This window comes from Rhinopithecus roxellana, chromosome 8, assembly GCF_007565055.1.
Source record: "Rhinopithecus roxellana isolate Shanxi Qingling chromosome 8, ASM756505v1, whole genome shotgun sequence".
Taxonomy (NCBI): Eukaryota; Metazoa; Chordata; class Mammalia; order Primates; family Cercopithecidae; genus Rhinopithecus; species Rhinopithecus roxellana.
This window is the reverse complement of record NC_044556.1, coordinates 110,784,557-110,801,240: the sequence shown is the minus strand read 5'-3', so window position 1 is coordinate 110,801,240 and position 16,684 is coordinate 110,784,557. Positions and strand designations below refer to the sequence as shown.

Here is a 16,684-nt window from a genome sequence, read left to right as displayed (position 1 = left end):
GGTGGCATCACACTGTGGTTTTGATGTGCATTTCCCTGATCATTAGTGATGTGGAGCATTTGACCGTATGCTTGTTGGCCATTTGTATGTCTTCTTTTGAGAATTGGCTGTCCATGTCTTTAGCCCACTTTTTGATAGAATCGTTTTGTTCTTGCCGGTTTGAGTTCTTTGTAGATTCTGGATATCAGTCCTTTGTCGGATGTATAGATGGTGAAGAGTTTCTCCCACTCTGTGGTTTGTCTGTTAACTCTGCTGATTATTTCTTTTGCTGTGCAGAAACTTTTTAGTTTAATTAAGCCCCATCTATTTATCTTTGCTTTTGTTGCATTTGCTTTTGGGTTCTTGGTCATGAAGTCTTTGCCTAAGCCAATGTCTAGAAGGGTTTTTCCGACGTTCTAGAATCTTTATGGTTTCAGGTCTTAGATGTAAGTTTTTGATTCATCTTGAGTTGATTTTTGTGTAAGGTGAGAGGTGACGATCCAATCTCATTCTTCTACATGTGGCTTGCCAGTTGTCCCAGCACTATTTGTTGAATAGGGTGTCCTTTCCCCACTTTATGTTTTTGTTTGCTTTGTTGAAGATCAGTTGGCTCTAAGTATTTGGGTTTACTTCTGGGTTCTCTATTCTGTTTCATTGTGCCTATTTTTATACCAGTACTATGCTGTTTTGGTGTCTGTGGCCTTGTAGTATAGTTTGGAGTTGGATAATGTGATGCCTCCAGATTTGTTCTTTTTGCATAGTCTTGCTTTGGCTATGTGGTCTCTTTTTTGGTTCCATATGAATTTTAGGATTTTTTTTTCTAGTTCTGTGAAGAATGATGGTGGTGTTTAGGTGGGAATTGTACTGAATTTGTAGATTGTTTTTGGCAATATGGTCATTTTCACAATATTGATTCTTCCCATCCATGAGCATGGGACATGTTTCCATTTGTTTGTGTCATCTGTGTTTTGTAGTTTTCCTTGTAGAGGTCTTCGCCTCCCTAGTTAGGTGTATTCCTAAGTATTTTATTTTATTTCATTTTTTTGCAGCTATTGTAAAAGGGGTTGAGTTCTTGATTTGATTCTCAACTTGGTTGCTGTTGTTGTATAGCAGAGCTACTGATTTGTGTACATCAATTTTGTATCCTGAAACTTTGCTGAATTCATGTGCCCGTTCGAGGAGCTTTTTGGATGAGTCTTTCGGGTTTTCTAGCTATACAGTCATATCATCAGCAAACAGCCACAGTTTGACTTCCTCTACCGATTTGGATACCTTTGATTTCTTTCTCTTGTCTGATTGCTCTGGCTAGGACTTCCAGTACTGTGTTGAATAGAAGTGGTGAAAGTGGACATCCTTGTCTGATTTCATTTCTCAGGGGTAATGATTTCAGCTTTTCCCTGTTCAGTGCAATGGTGGCTGTGGGTTTGTCGTAGACAGCTTTCATTACCTTAAGGTGTGTCCCCTCTATGCCGATTTTGCTGAGGGTTTTAATCATAAAGCGATGCTGGATTTTGTCAAATGCCTTTTCTGCATCTGTTGAGATGATCACGTGATTCTTGGTTTTAATTCTGTTTATGTGGCGTATCACATTTATTGAGTTGTGGATGTTAAACCATCCATGCATCCCTGGTATGAAACCCACTTGATCATGATGAATTATCTTTTTGATGTGATGCTGGATTCAGTTAGCTAGTATTTTGTTGAGGAATTTTGCATCAGTGTCATCAGGAATATTGGTCTATAGTTTTAATTTTTTGTTAGGTCCTTTCCTGGTTTTTGTACTAGGGTGATACTGGCGTCATAGAATGATTTAAGGAGGATTCCCTTTTTCTCTATCTTCTGGAATAATTGTGTCAATAGGATTGGTGCTGGTTCCTCTTTGAATGTCTGACAGAATTCAGCTGTGAATCCTTATGGTCCTAGACTTTTACTTACTGGCAATTTAAAAATAATTACCGTTTCAGTCTTGCTAATGGTCTATCAGTTTTATTTATCTTTTCAAAACCAGCCTTTTGTTTCATTTATCTTTTGCATTTTTTTTGTCTGTTTCAATTTCATTTAGTTCTGCTCTGATCTTTGTCATTTCTTTTCTTCTGCTGCATTTGGGTTTGGATTGTTCTTCTTTCTCCAGTTTTGTGAGGTGTGGCCTTAGATTGTCTGTTTGTGCTTTTTTAGACTTTTCGATGTAGGCATTTAATGCTCAGAACTTTCCTCTTCGCACCGCTTTTGCTGTATCCCAGAGGTTTTGATAAGTTGTGTCACTGTTATTGTTCAGTTCAAAGACTTTTAAAATTTCCATCTTGATTTAATTGTTGACCCAACAATCATCCAGGAGCAGGTTATTTAATTTCCATATATTTGCATGATTTTGAGGGTTCCTTTTGGAGTTAATTTCCAATTTTATTCCACTGTGGTCTGAGAGCGTACTTGATGTAATTTTGATTTTCTTAAATTTACTGAGACTTGTTTTGTGCCCTATCATATGTTCTATCTTGGAGAATTTTCCATGTGCTGATGAATAGAGTGTATATTCTGCAGTTGTTGAGTAGAATGTTCTGTAAATATCTGTGAAGTCCATTTGTTGTAGGGTATAGTTTAAGTCCATTGTTTCTTTGTTGACTTTCTGTCTGGATGACCTGTCCAGTGCTGTCAGTGGAGTATTGAAGTTCCCCACCACTACTGCGTTGCCATGTATCTCGTTTCTTAGGTCTGTTAGTGATTGTTTTATAAATTTGGGAGCTCCAGTGTTAGGTGCATATATATTTTGGATTGTGATATTTTACTGTTGGACTAGTCCTTTTCTTGTGACATAATGTCCCTCTTTGTTTTGTTTCACTGCTCTTGCTTTAAAGTCTGTTTTGTCTGTAAGAACAGCTGCTCCTGCTCGCTTTGGTGTCCATTTGCGTGGAATGTCTTTTTCCACCCCTTTACCTTAAGTTGATGTGAGTCCTTATGTGTTAGGTGAGTCTCCTGAAGACAGCAGATATTTACTTGGTGAATTCTTATCCATTCTACCATTGCATACCTTTTAAGTGGAGTATTTAGGTCATTTACATTCAGCGTTAGTATTGAGACATGAGGTACTATTCTCTTCATCGTGCTGTTTGTTAGTATTGAGATGTGAGGTACTATTCTATTCATTGTGCTGTCTGTTGTCTGACTACCTTGTGTGTGTTTTTTTATTGTGTTATTGTTATATAGGTCCTGTGAAATTGCTGCTTTAAGGAGGTTCTATTTTGGTGTATTTCGAGGATTGGTTTCAAGATTTAGAGCTCCTTTTGACAGTTCTTGTAGTGCTGGCTTGGTAGTGGTGAATTCTCTCAGTATTCGTTTGTCTTAAAAGACTGTATCTTGCTTCATTTATGAAGCTTAGTTTGGCTGGACACAAAATTCTTGGCTGATAATTGTTTTGTTTACGGAGGCAAAAAATAGGACCCCAATCCCTTCTAGCTTATAGGGTTCTGTTACAGAGGGGGTTCATAGATCTCACACAGGAAATAATTCTGGGTGAGTCCATAGAGTAAAGTGAAAGCAAGTTCATTAGGAAAATAAAGGAACAAAAGAATGGCTACTCCATAGACAGAGCCACCCGAGGGCTGCTGGTTGCCCATTTATTTATTTTTAGTTTTATTTTTATTTTTGAGACGGAGTCTGGCTCTGTCACCCAGGCTGGAGTGCAGTGGCCGGATCTCAGCTCACTGCAAGCTCCGCCTCCTGGGTTCACGCCATTCTCCTGCCTCAGCCTCCCGAGTAGCTGGGACTACAGGCATCCGCCACCTCGCCCGGCTAGTTTTTTGTATTTTTTAGTAGAGATGGGGTTTCACCGTGTTAGCCAGGATGGTCTCGATCTCCTGACCTCGTGATCCACCCGTCTCGGCCTCCCAAAGTGCTGGGATTACAGGCTTGAGCCACCGCGCCCGGCTGGTTGCCCATTTTTGTGTGTTATTCCTTGATTATATGCTAAACAAGGGGTGGATTATTCATGCCTCCCCTTTTTAGACCATAGAGGGTAACTTCCTGATGTTGCCCTGGCATTTGTAAACTGTCATGGCACTGATGGGAGTATAGCAGTGAGGATGACCGGTGACCTCTGGTTACTTTTGGTTTTGGTGAGTTTTAGCCAGCTTCTTTACTGCAACCTGTTTTATCAGCCAGGTGTTTATGACCTGTATCGTGTGCCGACTTGAGTCTCATCCTGTGACTTAGAGTGCCTTAACTGTCTGGGAATGCAGCCCAGTAAGTCTCAGCCTCATTTTACTCAGCTCCTGTTCAAGATGGAGTTGCCCTGGTTCACATGCCTCTGACAGTTTCTGCTCAGAAATCTGTTGTTGCTCTGATAGGTTTTCTGTTATAGGTTACCTGATGCTTTTGCCTCACAGCTCTTAAGATTCTTTCCTTTGTCTTTGCTTTGGATAACCTCTTGACTGTGTGCCTAAGTGATGAGTTTCCCAAGTATTTGAGCTTCTTGTATTTGGATGTCTAGATCTGTAGCAAGGTCAGACAAGTTTTCCTTGATTATTTCCTCAAATAGTGTTTCCATACTTCTAGGTTTCTTTTTTTTCCTTGGGAACACCAAGTATTCTTAGATTTGCGTGCTTAACATCATCCCAAACTTCTTGCTTTGCTCATTTTTAAAAATTATTTTTTCTTTGTCTTTGATGGATTGGGTTAACTCGAAAGCCTTGTCTTCAAGCTCTGAAGTTCTTTCTTCTGCTTTTTCGATTCTATTGCTGAGACTTTCCAGTGCATTTTGCATTTCTCTAAGTGTTTCTTTGGTTTATAGAAGTTGTGATCGTTTTTTATTTATGCTATTTCACTGAAGAGTTTTCCTATCATATTCTGTATCAGGTTTTTGATTTCTTTAAGTTGGAGTTCACCTTTCTCTGGTGCCTCCTTTATTAGCTTAATAATTAACCTTCTGAATTCTTTTTCTGGCAATCCAGATATTTTATCTTGGTTTGGATCCATTGCTGGTGAGCTGGTGTGATATTTTGGGGGGTGTTAAAGAGCCTTGTTTTGTCATATTACAAGACTTGTTTTTTTGGTTCCTCTTCATTTGGGTGGACTGTGTCAGAGGGGAGATCTGGGCCTCAAGGGCTGCTGTTCAGATGCCTTTGTTTCAAGGGGTTCTCCCTTGATGTGGTGTTCTCCGCCTCCCCAGGGATGGAGCTTCCCGAGAGCCAAACTGCAGTGATTGTTTTTGCTCTTCTGGGTCTAGCCACCCAGTGGAGCTACTGGGCTCTGGGTTGGTACTGGGGAGTGACTGCTAAGAGTCTTGGCATCTAATGGAGGTCGTGGGGGCGTGAAGTGGACTCTACAGGCGTCCTTGGTTGTGTTTTTGTTTAGTGTGCTGGTTTTGTGTTGGTTGGCCTCCAGCCAGGAGTTGGTGCCTTCAGGAACACCTCAGCTGTGGTCCTATAGGGAGGAAGCAAACTTGCCCTAAGGTTGCCTGGTTACGTATTCAGGTTTCTTAGGTGGTGGGCAGGGCCATAGAGCTCCCAAGAGATTATGGCCTTTGTCTTTGGCAACCAGGGCTGGTAGAGAAAGACCACCAGGGGGCAGGGATAGGTGTGTCTGAGCTCAGATTCTCCTTGGGCGGGGATTGCTGCGGCTGCTGTTGGGATGGCGATGGGGTTTTCAGTCTAATGGAGTTATGTTCCCAGGGGGATTATGGCTGCTCCTGCTGGGTTACACAGGCCGCCAGGAAAGTGGGGGAAAGCCAGCAGTCACAGGCCTCATCCCGCTCCCATGCAGCCGGCAGTCTTAAAGGCTGGTCTCACTCCCACCGTGTCCCCACAGCAGCACGGAGTCTGTTTCCAGGCAGCTGGTGACTGTGACTGAGAACTTGCCCCAGACCACCAGCCTCCCTGCTGAGCAAGCAAGCGGCTCACATCTTTTCAGAGTCTCAGGGAGCCTGCAATGGCGATACAGTTCCTTCAAAGGGTCTGTGGATTCTCTTAGTTTACCTAGTAGTTACCTGGTTTACCTTAGTTACCTGGTTGCTGTGGTGGTTCTTGGATCAAAAATTCACAGTGTGAGTCCCCACACGCTGCTCTGTCTGTGATCGGGAGCTGCAAGCTAGTCCTGCCTCTTCCTGCCATCTTCTGTCAGACCAAAGGACTTAGTTTTCTGTCAGTGTCTCACATGGAAGGTTCAAGAGGAGGCTCATCAGTGTGAAAATCCAGATCTTAAGGGACTGTACATAATGGAGTAAACAGAACATACTGGTGTCCGTATGTTGGCTTATATTTTCTTTCTTCAACTATGTAGTATGTTTCCCACTCATTTCTTAACACAGAATTAATTTTTTCCCCCCACAGGAAGGAAAAGCTGATGCGATGCTCTCAGTGCCGCGTCGCCAAATACTGTAGTGCTAAGTGTCAGGTAAGACTTTTCAGCCATATATAAGTGAAGCTTTCAAATTATTTACATTTAAATTTGTCCTTCACTATACCTGTTGTCTATGTCTACTTCTTTACAGCCTTTAACTTACTTTTACTTGTTATTCACCTGCTGAGTCACACAGGTCACCAGGGACATTAAAATGTTAAAACTAATATTAAATATATATGATGAAAAATTGGGTGTGTGTGTCTGTGTCTACTATGTGAAAGTAAATGTCTATTCCTCCCCATCTTATTGTCCCCTGACTTCAATTCTCATTTCCACTGTTAAGTTTCTCATGTGTCTTTGCAGCATTTGCTTGTGCAGACATGTTTGTATATCTATATCCTATGTTTAAAAAAACAAATATAGGTTAATCTGACACGTATTCTTGTGTACTTTGATTTTTTTTTTTTCATTTAACAATCTACTTTGAGGAACATTTTGTATCCCATATGTTTCATTGCATGAATTGACCATAATAACAATTTCTTTGCTGATGAATACTTAGAACTTTTATAATATTTGGTATTGCCAGCAATGCACTTCACATCCTGTCTTGCACGTTTTTGCACACTTCCCCAAATTAATAGTAGGATAAATTCTTTTTATTGTATTGATTGTTGAAAGAATATATGCCTTTTGAATTTTTAAAGATAATGCCAAATTTCCTGCCAAGAGTTTGAGTTAATTTACGAGTACTGTTGTTAACATCTTTGAAATTCTTGAAAGGATGTATAATTAACATTCAACATGACCTTTTCTTCTAACCTTATGATTAATCATTTAATAAGAAATGTAATTATGTCTTCATGAGTTACATCTTATTAAAAAGTCTAATTAGAGGTTTTGTGTCTGTGTCACTTGCCTCCTCCCCGCCACCCTCCACTCATCCTTTTTGTTTCTTGTGTTTTGTAGATGCACACACACCTCCAGAGTTTCTTCCTTCCTTCTTTTAAATTGAGGCCATGCTTGTCTCAGGGATTTTCTTCTCTCTCATTTTCTCCTTTGAAAGTAATTTCTTGAGACTACACAAATAGTGGTCTTAAGTGGAAAAGAAATCAAATATACAAAAATATCCGGGGTTCCAGGTTCTCATGCTAATTCTGGCATTTGCTGGTTAAATTATCTCAGGGAAAATACAAACTGTGTGGGCCTCAGTTTCTGAATCTGTACTAACAATAGGAGTTAATATTGATTAGGCATCCACTGTGTGCCAGGCACTGTATTATTCTATTTGGTTTTCTAAGAGTCTTGTGAGAATTAGGTACTATTATTATGCTCATTTTATTAATAAGGAAAATGAGGACAAAGAGGCAGCCAACTTGCCAAATATTCTATAACTAGTAGGCTCTGAAGTTTCAGAAATGAAACCCAGGTATTCAGACTTTTAACTGCTTTTTTAAACCTAAATTCTGTTCTTGCTCCAACATTATGATTAGGTCTAGTTTTCCATTACATATTGTATTATTCTTTTGTTTCTTGGCTTTTGGGTTTTTTTTTTTTTTTTTTTTTTTTTTTTTTTGGAGACAGTCTTGCTTTGTCTCTTGGACTGGAGTGCAGTGGCGTTATCAAGTTCACCGCAGTCTTGAAATCCTGGGTTCAAGCGATCTCCCTGCCTCTGTCTCCTGAGCAACTGGGACTACAGGTACATGCCACCATGGCCAGCTAATTAAAAACATTTTTTTAATGGGGATGAGATCTCACTGTTTGCCCAGGCTGATGTTAAACTCCTGAGCTCTGGTGATCTTCTGCTTTGGCCTCCCAAAGTGCTGGGATTACGGGTGTCGGCCACTGTGCCCAGCCAGTATAATACTTTCTAATTAAAATAGGATAAGAAATTTCAAAATGACTGTATTATTTCCACTTCATTTTTTATCCACAAATTTTGTCGAAGCTAGAAAGATCCCTGATTTATGTAAGATTGTTACCAACAAGAAGTAACTAAAAGCAAAAAGTGAAACATTAATACTGCTTTTGATACAGTGTTCGTTCCAGAAAGGTTGTTTTATGGTGAGGTTCTGGTTGTTTTATTCATGTGAAGCTCAGCTCTTTGTTTCTAGGAACTTGAGATTAAACAGAGTACATAGAGAAGTGAAAAATTATCCTATTATTTGACACAAATCTAGGCAAACTTGCTTTCTAATCTCAATGACCTAAACAGTTTATTAACAAAACATTTAATAAACAGTTTACTTAATAAAGCATGTTTTCCCCTGTTTTATGAGTGTTTTTCCTCTAGTGCCACTTCATCCTTTTGTAGTACACTCAAGGAGGAGAAAAGCCATTATCTGATTAGAATGAGGAGCAGGAGTTTGGTGGGTGGGTGTGTCATTTTGATTCATTGTAGTGCATGTGTTTTTACTACATAGATTAGCTGTTTACTGGAGCATCAATAGTAATGTCACTGTCAGATACACTGTGGAAGGTAACAGGAAAACAGCTAGCAAGATGAAGGATATATATAATAACAGCTAGAGTATGTGTTTGTATGTGTGTGGAGGGGGAGTTAAAGATTGGCCAGAACGTATGCATTTAAACTGCTGTGTTTATCCCAACCTTAAAAGACAGCATTAAACATTGTAATTATTGTGGATACCCACAAAGCTGCGCAAAATTAAATGACAGACTGAACTGTGAACAGTAATGAACAGAACGCAAAAGCACTTGGCATGGAAATTGATACAGAGGATGTAAATCTGTAGTATAAAATCCATAATACGTATTCCCCAGGGGGACATGATTTTGGTTCACTAGCTTAGCATTTGATGTGTGGGACCATGCCATCAAGTTGTCTGAGAGAGGCTACTGGGGTACTGCAGGGTGTAACATGTGCCTTGTGCCCACAGGATGGTGTCATTGCTACTGGTATTCACATTTCTTTCTTCTTTCTTTTTCTTTTTCGTTTTTCTTTCTTTCTTTTTTTTTTTTTGAGACGGAGTCTTACTCTTTTGCCCAGGCTGGAGTGCCGTGGTGCCGTCTCCGCTCCCTGCGACCTCCACCTCCCAGGTTCAAGCCATTCTTGTGCTTCAGCCTCCCCAAGTAGCTGGGACTACAGGCGCCCGCCACCACGCCCAGCTAAGTTTTTTGTATTTTAGTAGAGACGGGATTTCACCATGTTGACCAGGCTGGTCTCGAGCTCCTGAGCTCAGGCAGTCTACCAGCCTTGGCCTCCCAAAGTGCTGGGATTAGAGGCATGAGCCCACCACATCCGGTGCACATTTCATTTTTAAACAGAAGCAATACAAGGATATGTTTTTATATAAAAACATCGTATAGAATCATACAGAGTAAAACATAAAAGTCTCCCACTTCTACTTCTGTTTTTCAGAGATAATCCAAATGTGTCTATTTTATGGATGGAGGATATACACCAAACTGTTGGTCTGTACATCATATATAGTGCACACATCTACATATGTATTTACTCCTGTGTACAGTACTGTTTCTGTTGCTGGTCAAAATATTTTTGTCATCAGTGGCTTTATATTCCTGTCTCTACCTTATTATGAGGTGTCTATCATATAATTTCATAGAAGGAGCTCCAGTCTTTTTTCTCTATTGGCATAAACAGAACATCAGCAGAACATCACACATGATTCCAAGATCGGAGAGGAGGAGCAGCCTAAATTTTCTTATAAAAAAGCATTTTCAAAACAAAAAATGGCAGCAATGGTGATAGCAAGTAAGTCAATTTCAAGTAATTCGCCAAATATTATTTTACCTTTTCAGGATTTAATTTGATTTATAATATATACATTTCTAGTTGAATGAATTAATTGCTGAGCAAAATAAGCAGTTAGGCACTATGTGAAGTTGTAATTTATAAGCTTTTCAAAAGCACTGTTTTAGCAGATACAAGCTCTATTTTATATGGATAATTATAGACCTCTTTAAAAATGTGAATCGTATTTTTGGATTTACATTATACGCTTAGTTGTAGAATGATTTGATTCATATTTGATGGGTAGAAAATTAATTCCTCATTAATAAGCACTTAGCAGAGTGATTTAATAAGTTGGTTTCTAGACTGCCATACCCAAGGCAGCGATAATGAAGGAAGTCAACCTTTGTTTATTTCATAAATGTTCTGTGCTCGGCCTCAAACTGATAGGCTTTGCACGGAATGTACTGTGGATAAGTCAGCTTTGTATCTACCTGTAAACACAGAGGGAATGCTACATAAAGTTTAAAACGATTTGGTCGTATTTCAGTTTTTGACCTCCACAGGTATCTGGAGCCGGAAGTTTTTCTTTTTCTCCCTTTACCTTTGCCTGCTGCGTAATCTTATCTACTCTCATGACTTCAAGGGGCATCTGTATATTATTCCTTCTCAGGACTCTGTCTCCAGCCTCCTTTCTCCTGATTTCCACTTGGCTGTTGCACAGGTGTCTCTGGTGTAACATGTCTAAATCTGAGTACATTATCTTCCCCCAGACCTACTTCCCTTCATGTTTTCCAGCCTCAGTGAACAGTTTCACCAGCCACCCAGCAGTCTGAGTTGCCAGGTGTCATCTCCGATTCTCATCCTTTCCTGGCCACACATCCATTTAATCATCACATTGTGCTGATTTTACTATCTCACTACCTAAAGATCTGAATTGGTTCCCTTCTCGCCAGCTTCTCTAGTACTACCTGTTACCATGGTCTCTTTTTTGGATTAGCTTCATGGTTACTACGATTCTTTCCCACTTCTAATTTAGTTTCTACACAGGAGTTAGCGTGATTATTATGCTCTAAGTCCTGGGGGTTGGTATGAGAAGTAATAGGCAGTGAGCAAGTAAATAAGATCCTGACTTTGGTAAAGCTTCTGTTATGGAGTAGTGAGACAGTGACAGATGCCCATGATTATACGATTGACTGTGATTGGGCCGAGCACAGACTCACCTGTGTGCAGATGGATACAGAAGGGTTTCCTGCAGAGGTGACATTTAACCTGAAATCTAGAATTAATGTAGCTCTTTCTGCTTTTCTTTTAATTAGTGTTAGCACGGTATATCTTTCTCTATCCATGTTCATTTAATCTATTTCTATGTAAAATGGGTTTCTTGTGGATGACATATGGTTGGGTTTTGTGTCTTGATCCACTGTGACCATCCCTGTCTTTTAATGGATGCATTTAGATCATTGACATTCAGAGTGATTATTGATATAGTCGGGTTAATATTTATCATATCTGTTTTCTATTTCTTCCCTTGTTCTTTGTTCTGATTGTTGTCTTTCACTGTTTTTCTGCCTTTTGTGGTTTTAATTGAGCATTTTGTATGATTTCATTTTTCATTAGCATATCAGATATATATATGATATACATATATCTCCTTTTTTAGTGATTGCCCCAGAGTTTGCAATATACATTTCAAATGAACCCGTTCCTTTTTTAGTGACTGTCCCAGAGTTTACAATATACATTTAAAACGAATCCAAGTTTACTCTCAACACTTTGCTGCTTTACAGGTAGAGTAAGTAACTTAGAATAACAAAATACTTTTAATTCCTGCTCCCTCTCTTCAAAAAAAATTGTTTTAGAAATGAGATCTCGCTCTGTCACCCAGGCTGGAGTGCAGTGGCCTGAACACCACTCACTGCAGCCTCGACTTCCTCAGCTCGAGTCATCCTCCTTCCTCAGCACCCCCTCAGATAGCTGGAACTACAGGCATGCACCACCATGCCCAGCTACTTTTTGTATTTTGTGTGGAGATGGGATTTCGCTATGTTGCCCAGGCTGGTCTTGAACTCCTAAGCTCAGGCAGTCCACCTGCCTCGGCCTCCCAAAGTGCTGGGATTACAGGCCTGAGCCACTGTACCCGGTCCCTGCTCCCTCTCTTATGTCATTTATTTAGCTTATACATAAACACACATAATTAAATATATTGATACTATTAGTAGTCTTTTGAACAAACTATTAGGTGTTAGATCAATTAAGAATAAGAAAAACGAAAGTTTTTATTTTACCTTCGTCTATTCCTTCTTTGATTTTCATTCTTTCTTTAACGTAGATCTAAGTTTCTAACCTTTATCATTTCCTTCCCTCGACAGAATTTCTTTTAACATTTCATGTGGGCAGGTCTACTGGCAATACATTTCCTCAATTTTTGTTTTCCTGAAAAAGTCTTTATTTTTTCTTCACTTTTGAAGGGTAATTTCACAGGGTACAGAATTCCAGATTAGTAGGTTTTTTTTTTTCCTCTCAGTACTTTATTTCATTCCACTCTCTTGTACATGGCTTCTGAGAAGTTGGCTATGATTCTTTGTTCCTCTATATGTAAGGTGTTTATTTTAGTCTGTTTTGTGCTGCTATAACAGAATAACTGAAAGTGGGTAATTTATAAAGAACACAGATTTCTTTTTATTTCTTCAAATTTATTTAATTTGTTTTCAACATTTATTTTAGAGTCTGGGGGTACATGTGTGGGTTTTCTACAGGGGTCTACTGTGTGATGCTGAGGTTTGGAGTATGATTGAACCTGTCACCCAAGAAGTAAGCATAGTACTCAGAAGGTAGTTTCTCAGCCCTTGCATCACCCCCTCCTTCCCCTTCCTTATATTCTCCAATGTATATTATTCTCCTATTTATATACTTGTATTCCCAGTTTTAGCTCCCACTTATAAGTGAGAACATACTGTATTTGATTTTCTGTTTCTGTGCTACTTTGCTTAGGATAATGGCCTCCAGCTGCATCCATGTTGTTGCAAAAGACGTAATTTTTTTTTTTTTTTTTCTGAGACAGAGTCTCACTCTGGCACCCAGGCTGGAGTGCAGTGGTGCGATCTAGGCTCACTACAACCTCTGCCTCCCATGCTCAAGTAATTCTCGTGCCTCAGCCTCCTGAGTAGCTGGGATTAAGGCGCCTGTCACCATGTCTGGCTAATTTTTGTATTTTTAGTAGATACAGGGTTTCACCATGTTGGCCAGGTTGGTCTTGAACTCCTGACGTCAGGCAATCCACCTGCCTCAGCCTCCAAAGTGCTGGGATTACAGGCATGAGCCACTGCGCCCGGCCCAAGGACATGATTTTATTCTTTTTTATGGCTTCATAGTATTCCATGGTGTATATATATTACATTTCTTTATTCAGTCCACCAATGATGGGCACCTAGATTGATTCCCTGTCTTTGCTATTGTGAACAGTGCAGGGATAGACATACAGGTACACGTGTCTTTTTGGTAGAATGACTTATCTTCCTTTGGGTACATACCCAGTAATGGAATTGCTGGGTCACATGGTAGTTCAAGTCTTAGTTCTTTGGGAAATCTCCAGACTGTCTCCACAGTGACTGAACTAATTTACATTCCCACCGTCAGCGTATAAGTGAAGAGCAGAAATTTGTTGACTCACATTTCTGGAGGCTTGGAAGTTCTATATTAAGATGACTACATATGGTGAGGGCCTTCTTGCTGTGACAACACATGGTGGAAGGCATCCCAAGGTGGAAGGGCCAAGAGACAAGAGGCATCAAATAATGGAATTCATCCTGCCCATGAGGACAGAGCCTTCATGGCCAAATCACCTCTTAATGGTCCCGTCTCTTAACACTGATATAATGGTAGTTAAATTTCAACATGAGTTTTGGAGGGTACAGACCTTCAAACCTTAGCACACACCTTTCAAGTATTTTGATATTTTTAGAAAATGACATGTTACTGAAACCATTTCAGTATCTATGAATATCTAAAACAGACATATACTTATCTTTAGCTATAAAAATCTGGCTTCTCAGTATTTTAAAAAACCTTTGATTTTCTGTAGTTTGAAAATGACATGCCTTGGTATAGATTTTTGGACTTTTATCCTGCTTGGTCTTCTGTGAGTTTCCTGGATCTGTGGTTTGGTGCCTGGCGTTGATCTGGGAGAACTTCTCAGTCATTATTACTTCAAGTATTTCTTCTGTTCCATTCTCTCTTTATTCTTCTTCTGACATGTCCGATTACATATATCTTACATGTTTTTGTAATCATTCCACAGTTCTTGGATATTGTTTTTTTTTTTTTTTTTTTTTTTTTTTTTTTTTTATAAAGTCTTTTTTCTCTTTGCTTCTTAATATTGGTGGTTACTGTATTGAGATAGTTTCAGCTCAGAGATTTTTCTCTCCAGCTCTGTCCAGTGTACCAATAAGACACCAAAGGCATTCTCTATTTTTGTTGGTGTTTTTGCTTTAGCAGTTCTTCTTGGTTCTTAGAATTTCTGTTTCTATGCCTGTATCTCCTGTCTGTTCCTGCATGCTGTCTCCTTTTCCATTGGAATCCTTTGCATATGGAATCCTTTCTAAAATTTCTAGTCTGATAATTCCAACATCCTTGCCATATCTGAGTCTGGTACTAATGCTTGCTCTGTCTCTTCAAACTATGTTTTTTGCCCTTTAGTATGTGACGTAGTTTGGTTGTGTCCCCACCCAGATCTCCTCTTGAATCATAGTTCCCATAATCCCCATGTGTCCCGGTGGGGACCAGGACCATGGGGACCGTATCCCCCATCCTGTTCTCTTGGTAGTGAGTGAGTTCTCACGAGATGGGATGGTTTTGTAAGGGGCTTCCTGCTTTGCTGGGCACTTCTCCTTCCTGCTGCCATATGAAGAAGGATGTGTTTGCTTCCCCTTCCACTACGATTATAAGTTTCCTCCACAGCCCTGTGGAACTGTGAGTCAATTAAACGTCTTTCCTTTATAAATTACCCAGTCTCGAGTCTTTTTTCATAGCAGCATGAGAATGTACTAATACAGTATGTCTTATAATTTTTTCTTTATAGCTACACATGATGTAAAAGGAACCACTGTAAATAGGCCTTTAGTAGTGTGATGGCAAGATGTAAGAGGAGAGGACTTATTTTATAGTTCTTTTTTTTTTCTTTGAGACGGAGTCTGGCTCTGTTGCCCAGGCTGGAGTGCAGTGGCACGATCTCGGCTCACTGCAAGCTCCGCCTCCTGGGTTCACGCCATTCTCCTGCTTCAGTCTCCTGAGCAGCTGGGACTACAGACGCTGCCACCAGGCATGGCTAATTTTTGTATTTTTAGTAGAAACGGGGTTTCACCATGTTAGCCAAGATGGTCTGCTCACTCTTTGTTATTTCTTCGAATTGGCTGTCCCTGGGAGGAGCAGGAGCAGTCTTCTCTGTAGTCAGAAAGGTGTTTAAAATGTCAACACATCATAATACAAGTAGAGCATCCCAAATAAAAAAATCTGCAGTGCTCCAAAATCCCAGATATTTTAAGCACCAGCATGACACCCAAAGGAAATACTCATGGGAGTATTTTGGATTTTGGATTTTTAGATTTGGGATGGTTCAGCCAGTAAGTATAATGCAAACATTTCAAAATCCAAAGAAATCCAAAATCTGAAGCCCTTCTGGTCCCAAGCATTTTAAAGAAGGGATACTTAACCTGTATTCAGAAATAAAAATATAAAGAATATAGCCCTACACATATATGGCCAGTTGATTTTCAACAAAGGTGCCAACATAATTCAATAAGAAAGGATGATCTTTTCACCAATTGTGCTGATGTGCACATGGAAAATAAATGATAAAAGTAAAAACAATTCTTCACTAGATTGAATAAGATTTTGGTTTAATCAGCTTAAACTTAACAGCTAAAACTGTAAAATCAAGAAAACATAGGAGAAGCTCTTTGGATATGGGGTACATAAAATTTCCTATGTAGAACACAGAAAGCACTAAGAAAAATTGATAAATTGCTTTTCATCAAAATTAAACCCTTCAGCTCCTTGATTTCATTAAGAAAATGAAAAGACAAACTATAGACTTGGAGAAAATATTTGAGACATCTCTCTTCCCCTCTTTCCCTCCTTTTCTCTTTCTCTCCTTCCTTCTCTTTCTCTCCCTCCAACCAAGAAGTTGTATCTAGAATGTATAAAGAATACTTATAATTCAGTAGTAAGAAAACCCAGTAAAACAGGTAAAAGATTTGAAGAGACACTTCAAGAAGATATACATTAAAAGATAATCATTGTCACTGGTCATCAGATAAATGAAAATTAAAACCGTAATGAGATATTACTACTAGAAAGACTAAAATTAAAAGGACTGACCTTGTCAAGTGTTGGCAAGGTGATGGAGCAAGTGGAACTCTTGTTCACTGGTGGTGGGAATGTAAAGCGTTATCATCGTTTTGGGAAAGTTTAGTGGTTTGTAATAATGTTAAAGATGTACTTACCATGTGACCCAGCAGTTCTACTCCTAGTTATTTACCTAAGAGTTATGAAAACTTATGTCTACAAAAACAGCTTGTACATAATTGTTCAATGTTCCAAACCTGGAAACAAGTGAAATATTCATCCACAGGTAAATGAATAAAGAGATGCATACTA

The 16,684-nt window shown here is 39.4% G+C and overlaps 1 protein-coding gene across 1 annotated transcript in view; it reads left to right on the top strand.

Annotated features, from left to right (window-relative positions):
- The window catches only part of SMYD3 (SET and MYND domain containing 3), a 744,013-nt gene that overhangs the window by 148,450 nt on the left and 578,879 nt on the right, over nucleotides 1-16,684 (top strand). Inside the window, exon 2 of the mRNA XM_030935864.1 lies at nucleotides 6,300-6,363. Coding sequence (XP_030791724.1) covers nucleotides 6,300-6,363 — 64 coding nt within the window. The remainder of the gene's footprint in view (nucleotides 1-6,299; nucleotides 6,364-16,684) is intronic.